Genomic DNA, 18,050 nt, shown 5'->3' with positions numbered 1-18,050 from the left:
AAAGCACTCTGAAAAATTTAGGACTCCACAAAACCAAGAAAAATCGTAAATCATCCTGCTGCCAAAAAAAAAAAATCCTTATTGAGGTACTCAGAAATGGCACCCTATCATACAATATGAAGTGTATTATAGCAGATTTACACACGCAGCAGTAGGAATTAGGTACACACCTTTATGGTTGGTATTTTTCACTTCTCAGCCTTAGTCCAATTTCTTCGAATATACTCAACTTTTATTCTGCCAGAAGCATAAGGAACAATTTATAGCAAAGCCTCATTTTTTTTAAATCAGCAGGAGTTAAACACAAGGCTTTAAAAATTTCTAGACCCCATCTTTATCTTAGGAGCTATGTAAAATATTTTTCCCATTAGCACTTTTCACATCTAAAATTTCAAAAGCCACTGCAGACATTTACATCTACAATTCACAAACTTGTTATTGGGAATCCTTCAGAGATTCATATTACATAACTCAGCTGGGATAAGTATTTGAGAGCAATTAATCACCGGGGATATCACATACACATCTTTTGTGAAATTTACTTAACCTAAGTCAAAAAGCATTTGACCCTTTCCACAGAAATCCTCAGGCATACCTCATGAAGTAATTCCAGTATGTACATGTACATTACAATCCTTTACTAATTCACGGGGTAAAACCATTCTTCAACTTGTTTGCAAGGGGTTATTAAAAACCCCCACTTTCATTAATTCTAAATAAGGCTTTTCAGAATTGTTGAAGCAGAAGGAAAGATTTCAGCCCAGGCATTAACCATCAGACCAGCAAGAAGGCTGCCAGCACAGGCCAGGTTTGAAGGAGCAAGCATGAACCACGGTATTGCAGTGAGTGTCCCTCAGCACAGACTTAACCAAACAAGTGAACAGGAAAGGCACCTTTGGACCATTTTAATATCGATTACTAGAGAAGGTGCTGTTGTAGTGAATTTCCTAGTGCACCAAAATGAAGTGTAACAATAATAAAAATATTAATTTCATACAATGCTGGGGTGAAAAGCAATGTCTTCTATTTAAATGTCTATGGAATGTTACAGGGAATAATACAATTATTTTCCTTCATCATTAAAGCAGTCTTAATCGTCACAATCAGTCCAAGTCTGCAAAATACCAGGCAACTCTATTCCCTTCCTCCTCAGACCTGGTGGATAGGTTTGGCCACTGATGCCCTATTCATCAAAGCCAAACTCATCAAAGTGAAGTTCAGCAGAAGACAAGCCAATTCCAGCCAGATCAAGCTTGTGCAGCCTACGGATTGGAGAGCAGCTTGATCCACTGAGATATCCTATTACACCACGATTGAGATGCAGGCTGTGATACCAGCTTACTTGGATGTCCCGCTTGGCCTTTCTGAATTTTCTTTGTCCTAACTGTAAAACAGGAATTCTTTCATCCTCAAAGCCCTTTTGACATCTATGAGGGAGAATGTCTTTTAGCCATGGCTATGGCCACAACACCATAGCCACATCTACACTGTGGCTCACTTTGAAACATCAGCCTTCAAAGAAGGAATGTTGATATTCCATTTAGGGATTTTTTTTTTTTTTTTGTGGTGGTGCTATTTTCACACAGAGGTTTCCCAGTCCTTTATGCATCAGTCCATTCTTCTGCATCCACAAATTCAGTATTTCCAGCTTCCAAAATCAAGATCTGTCTCTTCAAGACTTGAAGAGAAAGATCTCTAACCTTCAGGCAAGCCTGAAATCATATTAAAGGAGATCTTGCAAGTTTACAGTACAAGAGTGCTGGTCATTATTAGAGGTCTCATAGGGATATTGGCAACCGTTAACACTCTAAGCATCAGCAGTACTCACAGGATTTCATCCACAGCAGTTTAACTTTTGTTGATTTTGCACATTCATTTGTTTTTTTTCCTAAAATTCCTTAAAGCAAAACAAGTGACCCTTTTACTCCTCCCCTTCATCTATTTAATTTTTTTTTCCCCACATACAACCAAAACCCCCACTAGCAACAGTAAGACAATACACATGAGAATCTAACTTGACTGCAACATGGCTGCAGAGGACAGAACTTCGTTAGTTCACTGGGAGCAATGCCTGCCTCACGCTAATTTTCTTTCTCTTCGATCTATCCCTTTCCATTTGTGCCATCTGTTCTTGCGACCACCTTACCTTTTCCATCCATGGCAAAACAGATTAATTAATTAATTAAACGCAAAGGAGACATCAACTAGATATGACAGCACAGGTAGCCACATTCTCCCACTTTCTGATCTCAGCACACCCCAGACCACTGGCAGAAGCCCAGCTGGGAGCCAGAGTGCCAGCCTGACACGGCACCGCTTGCCCCACTACCGCTCTACAGCAGTCCTGCTCTTACACCATACTCATTACTGAATATTGATTAAAAATGCAAGGGCAATCCTTAGTTATGGGGAACTCCATTTTCAAATGTCAATATTGCAAAATCCGGCTTCCAGAGCATTCCTAGATATACCACCGTTATATCCAGCTACTTCCACTGCTGGTAATTCCCTCTCCTCCCCAAACAAGCCCCTCTCTGTTTTTATAGCATTTCAGTGAAGAAGAATGAGGGGTAATCTCAGCAATTTTGCCAAAACACAAACCTGCAATAGCTAGAGCTACTGAAATAAATGGGGGGAAAGCTGTAGAGGGGATAGGGTTCAAAAAAAATATTAAAAAAAAAGCCACAATCCACACATAAAGGAAGCTGCTTGCAAACAGAAAAGCAATATAATAGCATTTCCTATGGAATAGATACGCAAAATGTTGATCTAAAACAACTACCTAATTAGGAAACATTGGGGGATATCCTCCCCCCAAAAGAAAACCCCAAAACTTACCTACACACTTTCCACTTTTTCTCTCTGCCCTACATCTTCACTATTATAAACAAACTCCCAAAGTGCCAGCCTCAACATTTTTAACTCCTGAAGCAAGCAGGCTATTCCCCACGAAGACAGCACTTCAGTCTAACAACAGTAAGCTCCAAGGATGTGAGCATGGGGGAGGGAAACTTCAATATTACAACCCATCCATCAACCACTTCTGTAAAGCTCTTTTGTTCCAAGTTCATACTTAGCAACTCAAGGTCAAAACTGATGTTGGAAAATACAAAATGTAAGTCAACCCGGACTTTCACCCCTCCATGTCTTCTTGACCTTAAACACAAACAAGAAACAGGCAAAAAGAAATTTTAGCTACAAGATCTACTTACATAAAAACGTGTATCAAGGACTATAATCAACTTTAAAATGATGTGGATTAGGTTCTTAATCTACACTAGTAGTGATACAGATTAGAAAACCAAAATCAGAATATATGCATTTAGGATACAATGCCTTTATTTTTTTTGTTTTCCTCACTTTGGATAAAGTCAAATCAGTTGTTTTCACGTGGTGGGGGCTTTTTTGGTTTTGTTTTTTTTGAGGGGCGCTTTTTTTTTTTTTTTGAGAGAGAAACAGACAGACAGAAAGACATACAAGGTTTGAATGAAAACACCACAAAGAAAAACAACTTGTTTAAAAAAACCCAACCTTTTCCTCTCTGGTAAAAAACAAAGGAACACATCTCTATTAGCCTTTGGCTTTAAGAAGTCCTGGGTCAGACATGGGCAGCCTTAACAAAGAAGAAAAATAGTAGGCATTACGAATAAAAAGCAAGGGTTTCATTGCAACAGAGAAAACAGGATGTATTCCACAGGCTATAACTATTCTCCTTATAAACACAATGGGGGGGGGGGGGGCGGCAGGGAATAATCATTCATTATGCTGAAATACTTAAGGCCAGACTTTTCAGTGAACCCCGTTTTTGCAAGGTTTCATAGCAGAGAGCAACAGAGGTGCCAAATACCCAAGATTACAAGCTTATCCAGTGGATATTTCCCAGAGGTGCTGTAAAAAAAAAATATCAATTTACATATACACGACAAAGATGGTGTAGGACAAGAGAACTCTGACACAAAAGTGTGTTATAGTATTTAAATCTCTCAATTTTAGAATGATCTAGTAGTCCTTAGAATTGCCATCTCAAAACTTTTTAAAGTTTTATTCCAAGAGCTTACGTATAACATCTTTCATATGGGAAAAGTCCTGCCAAGAGCTTTAAATATAGCTTTATCGAATGCCAGTTTGGCTTCCTCCATGTGAATTTGGACACTTTAACAAGAGTTTATGAACTTTCATCTGGGAAAAAAAAAAGTATAATAGTAGTTTGCCATCCATGTGTGTAAGTAATAGGTTATGTAAAATACCAGATAATCCTGCAGTCTAACAAAACATTTTAAAATAAGTTATTTCTCTCCAATAGCTTTCATTTAGCCTTTAAATCACAAGTTTCATTTAAAGCACCATCATGCATGCAAAGTCCTGGCAATTAACTCAGACTAAGGGGTGCTTACTTAGGGGAAGGACAGGAAAATGTGTTTAATTAGCAGCAACTCACGATACCGAGGGACTACTTTATTTGATCAACTGCTGCTGTGGATGATGAGAGAGATGTTTCCTGCAATGCTCAAAAGAGTTCACTTGCTTTCCCCACACAAGATGAAGAACAGAACTATATGGTGTCTTTTCTAACTTGCTTAATAAAGCTCCCATTGACAAGCAAAAAAAAACGTGCAGTATTAATGTAACTTAGATCCTAGACAGTTTCCAAAAACCTAGCCAGGAATCCTTGTCAGAATCTCAAGAAGCAGCCGCTACTGAAATTCTTAAGCATGCGGAAGGGTTGTTCAGGGCTCCTCCTGCAAACACTGAACACTTTTCATGCTCTAAGAGACATTGCCAATAGTATCTGTAAGGTGAGACACTGGAAACAGTCCACTATCTCCACTGGAGATAGTTTCCATCTTTCTGAAACCAAGTTTATTACCTTGCCTTTCAACAGAAGCAGCAGGTATTTTTGCTGAGAGTATTAAAGCTCTATCAAAGAAGCACTGCGAGGTCAGAAGTCCTCAAGTAAATAATTATAAATAAATAATATTTTAAAAATAATAATTCTATTTTTTTTAAATGTTATTTTTAGCTGACAGCTTTGTAACTTGATTAACTAACACCTTTCCTTACCCATCCTTTTTCGGATGAATGTGCCAAGACATTTACCTAAGGCCACAGAGTATCCCAGCTCTCTTGATCAGCTTGTCCATCTTGGGTACAAATTAGCACCCCTCCTCGACAACCTTCCAGTAAGAAGAGCATATTAGCATTCCCGCTTACAATGCTTTAACAAGGGGCAATGAGCACAAGCTGAAATACAAGAAACTCCATTTAAAAATAAGGAAAACCTTTTTTACTATGAGGGTAGTCAAACACTGGCACAGGTTGCCCAGGCAGGTTGTGGATGTGCCATCCTTGGAGATATTCAAAACCCAACTGGACACAGTCCTCAGCACCCTGCTCAAGCTTATCCTGCTCTGAGTAGCGAGTTATTAACCAACAGAGCACGAACATGCCAAGCTGACAGGAGCTCAAATGAAGACAAGCTTTTGTCTGTCGTGACCTAATTCATTTTTCTACCAGTTGCACTACACGATGCATTTAAATCATTTAAATATTTTATGTATTAACCTGCAGCACATTATCTCTATGTACAATGCTAAATTACCTACCCTTCATCCTACCGCTCACAAGCTGTAGCTATTTCCAGACTGCAGCAAGTTTCACAATTTGTCAGCAAGGCTACTAACTAACAAAATTATTTGTAAGGAAAAAGCTACTGTATTTTGTGTTTTGGGAAAAGGGGTGGGAGAGGAAAACATGCTCTGTTAGAGCAACAGGGTCAAAACAACACGCCTTAAAGAGCACTCCCTCCCATGCTACATACCGCACTCTTCAGAGGGGACATCACAAATTACAGAAGTCAAGCCAAACGCAGGAACGAGTGGGAGCAGGCAAGATAATAAGTACTGCAGATGGTTTTGGTCTTCATTACCATCAAGTAAATACAATGTCTCTGCAACAGATATGGAATAAACCGAGGCTTTTGTAACATGACAAACTAAAAACTACCAAGAGCTCTATGTTTTTGCGGTATTCTTTGCCTCAGGCAAACACTCCACGGATTTCTAATTACCTGCTCTTCCTCTAGACCTCAAGAAGGCACATAAATATTGTGAAACTCTGGGTTCTTCAATGCAGGCCTTTTTAAACCACACTTAACTAAATTGCCATCTTCTAGCTTGACTTGTATGTGTTAAGACTGGACTCTCTCAGGGCAAATAGCCTTGCGCTCATAGTTAAATCTATATTGTGGCTGTGCTGAATAAGTGCTTTCTAATGTTTTAAGGAAATTTGCTATCGCAAGTAGGCCAAGACTGCAGCTTCACCTTCCTTCAGGATAAGCAGGCACAGCCTCCCTCCTCCCCATGCAGAGCACTTCTTGCTGAAGGGCAGCCCTGTCCTACCACCAAGACAAGGCAGGGCAAGAGACCTGGCTCACACTCACCTCATTTTCTCCAGCTTTCCTATCTTTCCTGAAGGTAAAGATCATGATTACAGATTACAGTTCCATATATTTTATAATTATTATATAATTATAACTGCGACTATAATTTCAAAATCAACTGTAATAATCTATTTACATTTAAAACACCCTTGTTAAGATCATGCTTGCCTCCCCAGGACGAGGTAAACCCTACACAATGCTACCTGGGATTTCAGCAAGCGCAGAGGCAGAGCCACTTCGGCACACGTTGCACAACCGGGGCCGAGTCTAGCTGCAGCCCAACAGGGTCGGGGCCCCCCACTCTCTGCAGGACTGCTCCCCGCAGGGCTTGGGCTGTCCCAGCCTGCCCAACAGGACTGCACACGCTCCCTACAGCGAGGGCAGCAGCCAGAGATACAGGCAAGGGTGTTGGCCCCGCAGAGATCAGTTGCTATACCAGTTTCCTGTATCTTGGCTTCCATCAAACTCCCGAACACAGCTGGTACAAAACCTTCCTATTCGCCCATTATCACCCTTCTGTTTCCTACCCTGCCCATTCCCTGCAGCAGGCATTCAGCCATGCAAACTGACTTTTTGTGATAAATATGCTTATACCTTGTAATACTCTTCATCTTGTATCACATACACATACTATTAGAAAAAAAAAAGCTAGCAGGAGGAATCGCGCAGTAACTACCTACCTTTATTTCAACAGAACAAGGAAATAACTTGTTTAATGAACAAGTTTTCTAAAACTGCATCTAAACTAACACACAAAGTCATATTATGAACATTACAGTATTTTCATTCTTTCTCCCTCATAACACACGTAGAACAAACTTATGGAGTTCTTTCTCATATTTAAAATGCCTCCATTTTTCCAACACTACAAATCAAAGTAGTATAAAGGAGACTGTAACCCTATACTTCATCGCATTATTGTTCACATACATATTAACATATATCTCAATCTTACAGAGTGATTATTTCCAGAAATTCTTGGGTTCTTGAACTTCTGCAAAAGAAAAATTTTCAGTGTCTAGTACCTATGTTGGGGGGGGGAATCATTCAAAATTTGATAAAAAAGGATTTTATTTGCATCATGTTCAGAATAAGTGGGATGGGGTAGGTAGATCGTGCTGTGTTATCAATCAGGCTTTACTTGTGCTATCTTTCTTCCAAACTGAAAATCAAGGGAATTGATTTAGATCGGGGAATGTTTTACATAAGTTTTGCAAGAGCTTGTTCCCACTTCCTGGTGGTTGTCTTTATTTTTTCTAATTCAAAAGGACCTCAAAAGTTTTAAGCGCCTCTAAGGACAGTGTGGCTAATAACATTTTGAGGCTTTCTTTTTAACATTTAAAGGTAGTGCATTAGCCAAACATCACTTGTTTTTTCAAGCCACTCGGGCAGATTCAGTTACTCAGGATCAACCAGATATTGAATAGGGAGGGAAAGCCAACAGCACTCACTTGGGAGCTCTTTCCTCCTGTACAACAGGAACAAAAGGTGCCACTAAAGATAACCCACAAAGCACTCCTCTCAAGTCCTGCTGAGCTTCCTGTAAGCAAATTCCATCCGTTGTCAAAACCCCAAACTTGCCAAAGTAGAAGACAGATGTCCGTTTGCCAGGCAAAAGACTAACCTTGCTTTCTTACTCAAACCCAAGCTGGTGAGAAAAATGTTTGTTAGGTTGGTAAGCACCAGTGTAACAACCAGACACAGAAGAATATATGTAAGCCAGTAAGCAGCAACATTTATCCCACCACTTAAAAGTCAATGAGAGCTCTTTGGTAGCCAGCATTTTGATCCTAAAAAAAAAAAAAGGAAGGAGCAAGGAGAAAGAAGAGCATTTAAGTACAATAAATTACTATTTAGAATATTCTGGAGAACTCTTGTTTTCATTTTCCAGTTGGCCATTCAATCAGAAAGAAATAAAATTAAAAAATAAAATACCACCCACCACTGTCACTATTACTCAATATTCTTGAAATCTCTACCTTATTGTTTTTCCATTGCAATTTACAGTAGTAGTTACTGCTAGTAGAAAAATTGACTCAATTCTTCAGATAGCATCCATAGTTCCAATTTACTTCAGGAGGCATCTGTTATAGTCCTAATCTCTGAAAAGTAGAAGCTAAATTAATTAAAAAAATTACAATCTTAATCAAAATTTGCTTAGTTAAGACTACAGCCTTATTACAGTAAAAGGAATATCCAATCAACTAACTTAACAGATCTACTGGTCGTCAAGATGTTCAACTTCAGATTAAAACAGAGCTGCTGCTCAAATGTAGAACAGGGAAAGGAAACATACTGAGACATTTAAATGTCCTTTAAGTTCAAAAGTTTTAAGAACTCAGCCACAGATATCCATTAAAGTGAATCCCTTTGAGACTTTTTTATCAAGTAATACCTGGATACTCTCATTTCCGCCACTGTAATGGTGTAGACATCTCTGTGTTTGGAAGGGAAGCATTAAAAATTAACAAAGGGACATACTCGGACAGGATTAGGACTATTATTATAGCGCTATCCACTGTGCCACAACTCCAGCCAGGAAGGCCTTACACTGGGACCAAAACAGAGGGGTACGAAATGGAGGGGTGAGAAGGGATTGTCACAAGAAAGCCAGAAGCTCCATCAAATTTCACCTTTTCCCATCTCTGTCTTCCATCCCCTCACCTCCTTCCTCCCAAATCCTACCATCAGGCACGCAGAGAGTGTCGTATTTGAGCAAGGGGAGATGCCCAAGGGCAGTTTTATCAGGCACAACATGGGTTACAACATTAAACCTGTCACACCTCAGAGCAGGCAGGACTGGAGATGGAGAGGCAGCTCAGAGCACACCTGGGATGGGGAGCCTAAACTATTAAGGAAAAAGAGGAAGAGAAGAGAAGGAGGAGGAAAAACCCCAATCACGTCTTAACCTAAAAAGCATGTAGACCAGTAGCTCTGACGGGGAAATTACCAAGAGGAGTTATGGCAAAGCAATTGCTCAGCACTGCCTCTCTCTGTGGGTGTGGCTACCCTGCCTCCAGATTGCACAGGGACGCAAGCTAAACCACATTCGGTAGGACCTTAAACGTTCATAATCTAGCTACTCATAATTCTCAAAGGGCAACGAAATCTCATACGCACAAGGCTGATTAAAGGACAAGGGGCCAATAAATAAATAAATTAAATAAAACCTAACTTAAAACACCATAATTCACAAATGACAAAGGAAAAGAACACGACAGCCTGAAGCCAGAAGAAGCCCTGCCCAACTAAAACATGGTACAATATAAATACAAACAACTTGCAAAGTCCACCCACATTAATCTGTGCTTAACCCACATGTAGAAAGATACTTCTAGTCTCTTAAGTGGCGTGTCATCCAGGCTCTCTGGAGACGGCCATCCAACCAGCAGGTTTCCTATCCAACCTACAGCAGAGAACAACATTTAATTACCATGTTTAATTGATCTTGTTAACTGTTAGGGTGGACAGCTTTGATCTTGCCTGCTGATAGCCAGTTTACGACTACAAAAGAAACTGGGACTTTGCATAATTGCCAAGCCTTCAATGTGCATTTTTTAATTCCTTCTATTTCTCAATCTCTCTTTCTGTTTGTGCTGCACTAATGCTCCTGATAACAGGAACCAAAGCGCATGCCCTCATTTATCATATCATTTATCTGAACATGCGGGGGGGGGGGGGGGGGGGAAAGAAGGATGAGGAAAGGGAAATTGCCCCTCCTTCACCCAGAAATATGGGAAAAGGCCAGGAATTACCATGGTGAATCTGGCCTTGGTAACGTTAAGTGGAATATCCCATGGCTGATGGCAGCCAGCATCAAATGCTTTGGAGGAAGGTGCAAGCACATGTGGGATAATCTGCTCCCCTTCCCCCTTGAAAGCCTCATCTGACTCGCCACTGATTAGAGGCTGGTTTAAATTCCAGGACAGAGGTTTTGAGGAATTTCAGTGGCTTTCCACTGTGTTGTTTTATGTTTGTTAATAGTTCACACAAAAAATGCCTCTTCTGCAGGAACTTCATATTAGCAGCTTAGGAGAGAAGCCCACAAGACCAAGATTACTAGCTTGCACTCAACCAAGCTGAGACTGTGCCAATACTAATAGGAAGAGAAACTTCTGAGGACATTTTATTGTATCCTAAAATATCTAGGAACCTTCAAAATAGATCCTAATTGAAAACAACTAAATACAAGTATGTTTAATTCATTAACTACTTCTCCTAAACACCATTTTCCTGAATGATCAAGCCAATCATAAGATCTACGGAAATAAATGTTCATAGGTGGTGTATAATAGGTTCTGAGCAATGTACAAAGCAGCTCTGCATTTCAGCCAAAGAGTGTCAACTGTTTTCAAAACAGCAAGCCAAACCCTCATCAAACTGAATTCGGCTGGAGCTTTGCCACTCAGCAGGACAACGACTTGGCCCACCGTCCCCATGGGAAATCTTTTTCTAACTCAGACTTTCTTCCTGCTTATTTCAAACGAAATCTCCTTTGGATCAGGTTGAATTTCCACACATAATTAGTCTTGAACTAGCTATATAAAACAAGTGATACTGCTTCTGAGCAGCAATCTGAATAATTACAACAGGGTAAAAGAGAAGGGTTGTTTGTTGGTTGGGTTTTGTTTTTTTTTTCCAAGGGGAACTTAGCAATTAACTGCTTAACGTGGTTTGAACTTTGCTGCTGAATCTTCATATTACACAGCAAAAGAGAGAAGAAAAGTACCATAGTAGACAGTTACCTCCAGCATCTGTAGAGTATCTTAGCCTAACTGCAGCTCCCAAATAGCGTTAGAACAGAATTTTTCACCTGAAAGTCAGTCTTCTCTCACCAAACCTTCCTCAACAGCACACCATGGTTTTGATGGTTGGTGTGGGGTTTTGGGTTGTGGTGTGTTTGTTGATTTGTTTGTTTTTTTTTTTTTCTTTTAGGAGGGCATGTGTTTTGTTTGGGTTTTTTTTTTCTTCCTAAACCTTTTTCTAAAGAAGGGTTCTTCTTGTTATTACAGGGTGATGAGTATCTTGTACATTCTATCCTTACACCAGAAGCTATACAAAGCCCAGCAAGTCAGCCAGCTCGTTCATCTCCTGCCTGCTGCTGATACTGTCTCAAGTAATGCTCACGTTTGGCGACTAGGGATGGAGGAGGGGTTTCCCTAGGAATAAGCTGAATAAAGCTTCCTGTTCGGCTAAAGCAGGAAATGTGCTCCAGTATTGCCTTGCACACAAAGAGTGGAAAATACTTACTAAACAAAATAGCAGGAGATGAAGTGTAAACTGGATTGTCCTTCCATCATGCACACAAACAGAAATCCACACTTCCCATCCCCCCCAGCCTCTCTTGCATTAATGTGCTTAAACTTGAAAAAAAAAAAAAACTTACATATGTATACATGTTCTGCATGAACGTCAAATGATTATGCTGTGCCTTTAAAACCAAACACAGACGGATTTTAAACAACAACAATGCTAATTAGGAGACAGCGTTTCCTCCCTCCCACAGGATCAGTTTCTTCTTGTTAAAATAGGAGGTACATACTGGCCAAACCCTATCCTACTACCGGAGAAACTGAACCAGAAGTTGTCATTAGGTTAACCTCCCAGCATTTCTCTCAAAACATCTCTTCAGAAATACTAAAAATAAATAGCACAGAAGATGGAAGGGACAGCCTTCCAGTCTGTTGAACCATGAGAATTCACAGAAAAGAACAGCAATATTAATTTTTGCATAAGTATCTGCTAGATGCTAGAAGATGAATATTAATGGAAAAAATGTCCTTCTTCATGCACTATAAAAACCATGACTGTTTAAGGCCTCACAGCGTTTCCCAAGAGCTCGTCTTGTAATTCACGCAAGATTTCTCTGCTGCCATCACATGCCTTTTGATGAGCTCTGATCACTTCAAAGAGGCACTTGTCCTCACCCACCCTGACGTTTAAGAACTGAAAGCGATGAAAACTACATCACCTAATGCTAGGTCACAGCTACTGATGCACGCTGCTAGAAGATGAAAAGCTGTTAGGCAAGTTCCATGGTGTAAAACATACTAGGGCAGCTGGATGCTGGAAACATATAACAAAACACTAGGCGAAACAGCAATGCACATAAGCTTAATGAAAACCTGATGAAAGACTGTTAACAAAGTACTGAATCTAATTAATTCTCTAGACGTGGCTAGTGCAGTTAAACTAAGGTCACGAGTACCGCATTGAATTTTATAAACCACCTTGAGCCATTAGTGCCTCCCATCACCATGAGTTATAAACCAGTCATCTGCCCCACAGGGACATGTCTCATCATATTTTGATGTCCCTTCTTATGGCACAACACCCTGTGCATCATGCAAAGCTCAAATACATGTCAGGAAAGCATTTTATTAAGTGGCCTTAAAAATATCCTTGTATTGAAATAGAGTCAGGCACAAGTTTCTCAGTTGGGGGACATAAAGAGATACTTCTCTACCACCCTAAATGGAAAGTTTAAGACAGTCAAACCAAACCAGAGAGAGCTGAACCATTCCAGTGAACCCCAGTGTCACTGGCAAATCCTCGAAAAAACAACCACCACTAAGATCACGTACAACTGAAAGCTACCTTCAATACCCTGAAGTGGACATAAAACTAAACTCTCCGAGTGCGTGTGGCACACCAATACAAAACCCTTGGAAAACAGGTCTCCCAGTTGAAGGGCACAGCAGAAGTCCAGGCACTCTTGACAGATGAGGACGTTTCCCTCTGGGTTGCAAAGACCTAGCACCTACTGCAATACAGCACATTGTTAACCAGCCTGCCACATCACAAAGTTCTTTCACATGTGGGGCAATGAATGGATGCTCTTGAACTAATGCCTTCACTACAGGATACCAAAGAGTATTTAACAGAAGAGAAACAGCAGAGATGACTGAAGACACATTTACCTATTAATACTCCAATATGCATATCTAGGAACATAGGGATCCTACACAAAGGACGCACCGTACAGCCAGACAAGCAAACACAGTCCATGACTGTAAAGAACGACTAACTGAAGACAAAGAGCTTTGCTCTGCCTACTTCTCCCTCCCTCACCCCCCCACCCATGCTCAGCGAGGAACAAGCACTCATGGACCCCTGTTATCTGAAGGACATCACATGGAAACTTTACTTTGAAACAAAATGATGACAGTACACAAATAAAAAGCCCTCACAGTTTCAAAGTATGTACTTTCCCAAGCATCAGGGACATATGTAGCATAGCTTATACCAGCTACCAGTCTGCAGCTACTTCCCAAGACGTGAAGATTTGAAGTTTGCTACTCCTCTTCTGGTCCTTCCCATGTTAAGATCATGCTGGGATCACAAAAGTCATCCTGGGACCTTTGGTTACAAAAGGAAATTATTGTCTGGGCCCCACAAAGAGAAAAAAAGACATTTATTCAAGTAGAAATTATCCGTGATTTGAAAAGCAAGTATACAATGTCCTATCTCCTTATCCTGAAAGCCAGGGCAAAATACGTCAGTCATCTGATACATCACGCTGCATCTGCCTGTGCACCACAAGAGAGACAGCAGTTCACAATATTCCCCCCCCCCCAAGAAAAGGTTTATGAGCAGTAAGAATCTAGTAAATGGGAAAGCAATTGAATTTCTTTACAATCTTTGTTGTTCTTACAGTCCCACACCAGCAAATAGCTTTCTCCATGAAGCTTCTCCATCTTCAAAAATGGGAAGGAAAAATACCCCTTGTCATTCTTCCCAAACAAAGCCAGCATTATTAAACCATTCTCTTTGTTTTGCAGATATTTCCCTTTAATGCCAGGAACAGGGTTAAACTTGCAGACAAGCCTTGACGGCTTGCATTATAGAGACGTTCATGATGCTAACTACAACTGACCATCCTGCCTGACCTCCTTGGCCAGATTACAACATGTAGAAAGCATGGAAGAACAGAATTGATATGTCTTTATATGCAACTTCACGTCAATATGCTTAGCCTACACATCAATTCCTGCGACCGATAGGCAAATAAAATAATCGTCCTTCACGAAAAGGCTGTATTTCATACAATTAAAAAAAAAAATAAAGAAATAATCATTAACTCTCATTGACTTCAATGAATGAGATCTTTGAAAAGTAAGTATTAGCAGCAGCAATGCAGATGCCAAGTAGCAAAATTAAATTTGACAGAAGAGACACCACTTACCAAAGAATTTAAAACCAAATGGAGAAAGCCAAATGTAAGAAGTGTGGCCAGTTTGGGGAATTGCAATGACAAAAGCAAAGACCATCAAATTAAAAGCAGTAACAGGCTTAGCTCAAGGAACCGAGTTAGAATTAAAAAAAAAGTAAGTAGTAAATACGTAACTTGTACAAAACGATGACCAAGAGAGAATACAGTAACTAAATGTCTGACACATGTAAAATCTCAGGGTTTGCACAGTGCTGCCTTATTTCACCTTTCCCTTCAGATGTGTTGCATTACTGTACAGTACTCATTAGCTCCCTATGAAAACAGAGATATAAATAGGGAGCTAATTATTATCGCTTCCTATCAGGGCATCAATGTAATGTACTACCATACTGCAGGTATCCCCAGCAATAAAACATTCTCCTTTCAAGCCTGACTGCACCACACTGTGCCAAACCAACATAAGTATATTGGCAGAAAAGGATATACCTGTCGTGGTGAGGAAGAAAAAGCTCATCAAGTTTGTCAAGCAGTTACAAAGCACCGAAAAAGTCAAACTGGTAATCACAAAACTTTAGCCTAACGATTACAAACCACAGAAATTGCCTTTTGGTAAGGGTGATGATGGCTTCCTCCTTTGGGGGAACCATGTACTGAAGTATGCCTTAAAGAATAATTCTGCAACCAAATAGCTGAGGTACCCAGACAGGGTTCATACTCTGAATCTTATCTGTGAGAGGCTTCCTTATCAATTTTGTTCATAAGCATGCCATATGCAGAGCAGGCTTTCTACTTCCACTTAAAAGAAAACTATCGCTGGTGTCCGAGCTGCAATCCTATGTAGGCTACGCTTAGACCTCACACAGCTGCCACGAAGTTGCAACACAGTTCTGTGGACTCCTGAATGTTTCCCACACACTGAGAAAGCTCCACTGATGCTGCAAGCTGTCTTTCACCTGGTCTGTGGGAGCTAAGACACGCACAAATGAAACTCCATGCAGCAGACACAATTTTTGGAGGATCCTTTCTCCAAAGTTGGACCGAGCTTGGAAAAAACTTTTCCCGTAGCTCTGCAATTAGTCGCTTCTGAGGGCTACTGTACAGGCTTTTCAGAAAGAAACTTAAGAACCTCCCTGTACTGCCACTACTTAGGAATCCGACACCAAATCTGGATCTCGCCTCTCGTGCTCCGTATGAAGTTGGGATCCCCACAAACTTGGGATCAGTTCTGCACACAGAACAGAAGCTCAGGAGACCCGAGAAACACAAAACCAGCAGCAAAGTATATCCAGGTTTCTATTTACTGAGGTCTTCCCATGCACATACAAAAGAATTAATCAGGCATGTGGGCTGAACTGTCAGAAACCCGGCTGATCCGAAGTCTAGCACAAACCCGGCATCAACACACAAACACCCCCCCCCCCTCCCCGCCCCCAGCCGCCCCTCGGGATTACCGCGCTCCCCCTAGCAGGAACCTCCCCGCCCTGGGAGCGCTGACAGCCGCCCAGCTCCCCTCGCCCCCGCTGCAGGGGGCTCGATTTCTGCCAGACAGGGGCACTGGGAAAACACCAGGAGCCACCGGCCCCGCACGCTGACACCTCCCTGCCCGGGGCCGGCGTTACCGGGAGGGGACGAGCAGCGCCGCGCTGCAGCCAGCGGGGCCCCGGGAGGAGCCGCGGCGGGACGTTGGGGGCGGCCGCCGTCACCTGCATCAGTAAAAGGCGAGAGGGGGGATGCTTAAGTTCGCCCCTCTTTTCTTTTTTAAATAAATAACTAAATAAAGTAAAGCCTGCCGCGCAAACCGCCCCGCCACCGGGCGGGCGCCCCTCGGCCGGTGTCCCCGTCCCCCTCCCTCCCCCTCTCCGAACTGTCCCGCCACCGTCCCGGGCTGGCAGCCACTGGCGGGCAAGGGTCGCACTCACGGATCTTGACTTTGCGGTGGTCGAGGCGGGTGAGGAGCGCTTCCAGGGCGCCGAGGCGGCGCTGGAGCCGGGCGTTGCGGTGGCAGAGGGAGTCCGCCTCGCTGAGGATCCCGCCGAAGATGTCGCCGGCGCAGCGGGAGAGGTCAGAGAGCTGCATCAGCAGCGACACCAGCGCGTACGAGCTGACCTGCTCCAGCGTCCCGAAGAGCGGCACCGCTCCGCGGCGGCGCCCGCCGCCCCCCTCCGCTGCCCCGGCGTGGTCCCCCGGCGCCGGGCCGCCCCGCTCTGCGCCGTCCCCGCCGGCCTCCTCCAACCTGCACAGCTTCAGCGGCTCCAGGGTCCGCAGGGGGAACGGCATCGCGGCGGCGGGGGGCGGGGGACAGGGACGGGGGCACGGAGGGCAGCGCAGCGCACGGTGGCGGGGAGCAGCTAGGAGTCCCCAGCGCGGAAAGTCTTCATCCGCGCAGCGACCGCGGTGACAAAAGTTCAGAAAGAGGAGAGAGAGAGAAAGAGGGAGAGAGTGAGGGAGAACAACAACAACAACAAATGAATCGGGGCGGGAGGGCGGCCGGGTTACGCGCTCCGGGGCCGGGGGGGAGCCGCTGCCGCCGCCCCGGCGAAGGGGGAGCCCCGCACGGCGCCCATGTGCGGGAGCGGCCCCTTGGAGGAGGGAGCGGCCCCGGGAGGAGGGAAGGGAGGGAAGGAGGGAGGGAGGGAAGCGGAGAGGAGCGGGGCGGCCGCCGCCGCCGCAGCACCGCCGCACGGCGGGCGCGGGGAGAACCCGCGGCGGCGCGGCGCTTCCCTGCGGCCGGGAGGCAGGAAAGAGCCCGGCTTGCTCTCCCCGAAGTGAAGATTGGGGAGGGAGGGGGGAAGGAGGAAGCGTGGGAGGGGGGCTGAAGCTCCCTGGATGCGACCACAAAGGAGGAAAGTCAGCCAGAGGAGGGGGGAGGGAAAGGAGGAGGAGGAGGAGAGGAGCAGCGAGAAGCCCGGAGCAGCCCCACCTGGGGAACCCCGCGCCGTTGCAGGCACTTTTCTGAACGCACCAAACTCCCAACCCGGAAAGTAAGAACTGGAAAGAGAGGAGGAGAGAGGGGAGGGAAACAAAAAAAAAAAAAAAAAAAAAAAAAAAAGCCTCCACGAACCTGGGAAAAGAAAAAGAGGCCGCCGCCTACCTGTGGCTCCCCGAACTGGAGCCTCTGCCAGAGCCTCACCCCTCCCGGCCAGCTAACAGCCTAGGTAGCCCCTGCCGGCCCGGCCCGGCCCCGCGGCGCTCTGCACCGGCCCGGCGGGGCTCCCCGAGGGGACGACACCCCCTCTGGCCTCACTGCCCCCGCCTCCTCCCGCCCGGCCGAAGGGGCCAAGCAGGAGACGGGGCGGGTGGGTGCTGGCCCCTTCCCTCGCCGTGCCGCAGGTCAGGCCGGAGAGGCTGCTCCGAGAGGCGGTAGGGGAGCAGCCTGCCAGGGAAACACGCGTGGCGGCGGTTAATTTTTAGTAAGATTGACACCGAGGTAGGAAAAGC

At 43.8% G+C, this 18,050-nt stretch overlaps 1 protein-coding gene across 1 annotated transcript in view; it reads right to left on the bottom strand.

Annotated features, from left to right (window-relative positions):
- Nucleotides 1-16,889, bottom strand: part of NHSL1 (NHS like 1) — a 180,408-nt gene extending 163,519 nt beyond the window's left edge. Inside the window, exon 1 of the mRNA XM_086461188.1 lies at nt 16,532-16,889. Within this exon, the coding sequence (XP_086317314.1) occupies nt 16,532-16,889 (358 nt within the window). The remainder of the gene's footprint in view (nt 1-16,531) is intronic.
- Nucleotides 16,890-18,050: the final 1,161 nt, after the last annotated feature.

Source organism: Leptosomus discolor, chromosome 2, assembly GCF_034619465.1.
Source record: "Leptosomus discolor isolate bLepDis1 chromosome 2, bLepDis1.hap2, whole genome shotgun sequence".
Lineage (NCBI taxonomy): Eukaryota > Metazoa > Chordata > Aves > Leptosomiformes > Leptosomidae > Leptosomus > Leptosomus discolor.
This window is presented reverse-complemented; position numbering and strand designations above follow the sequence as displayed.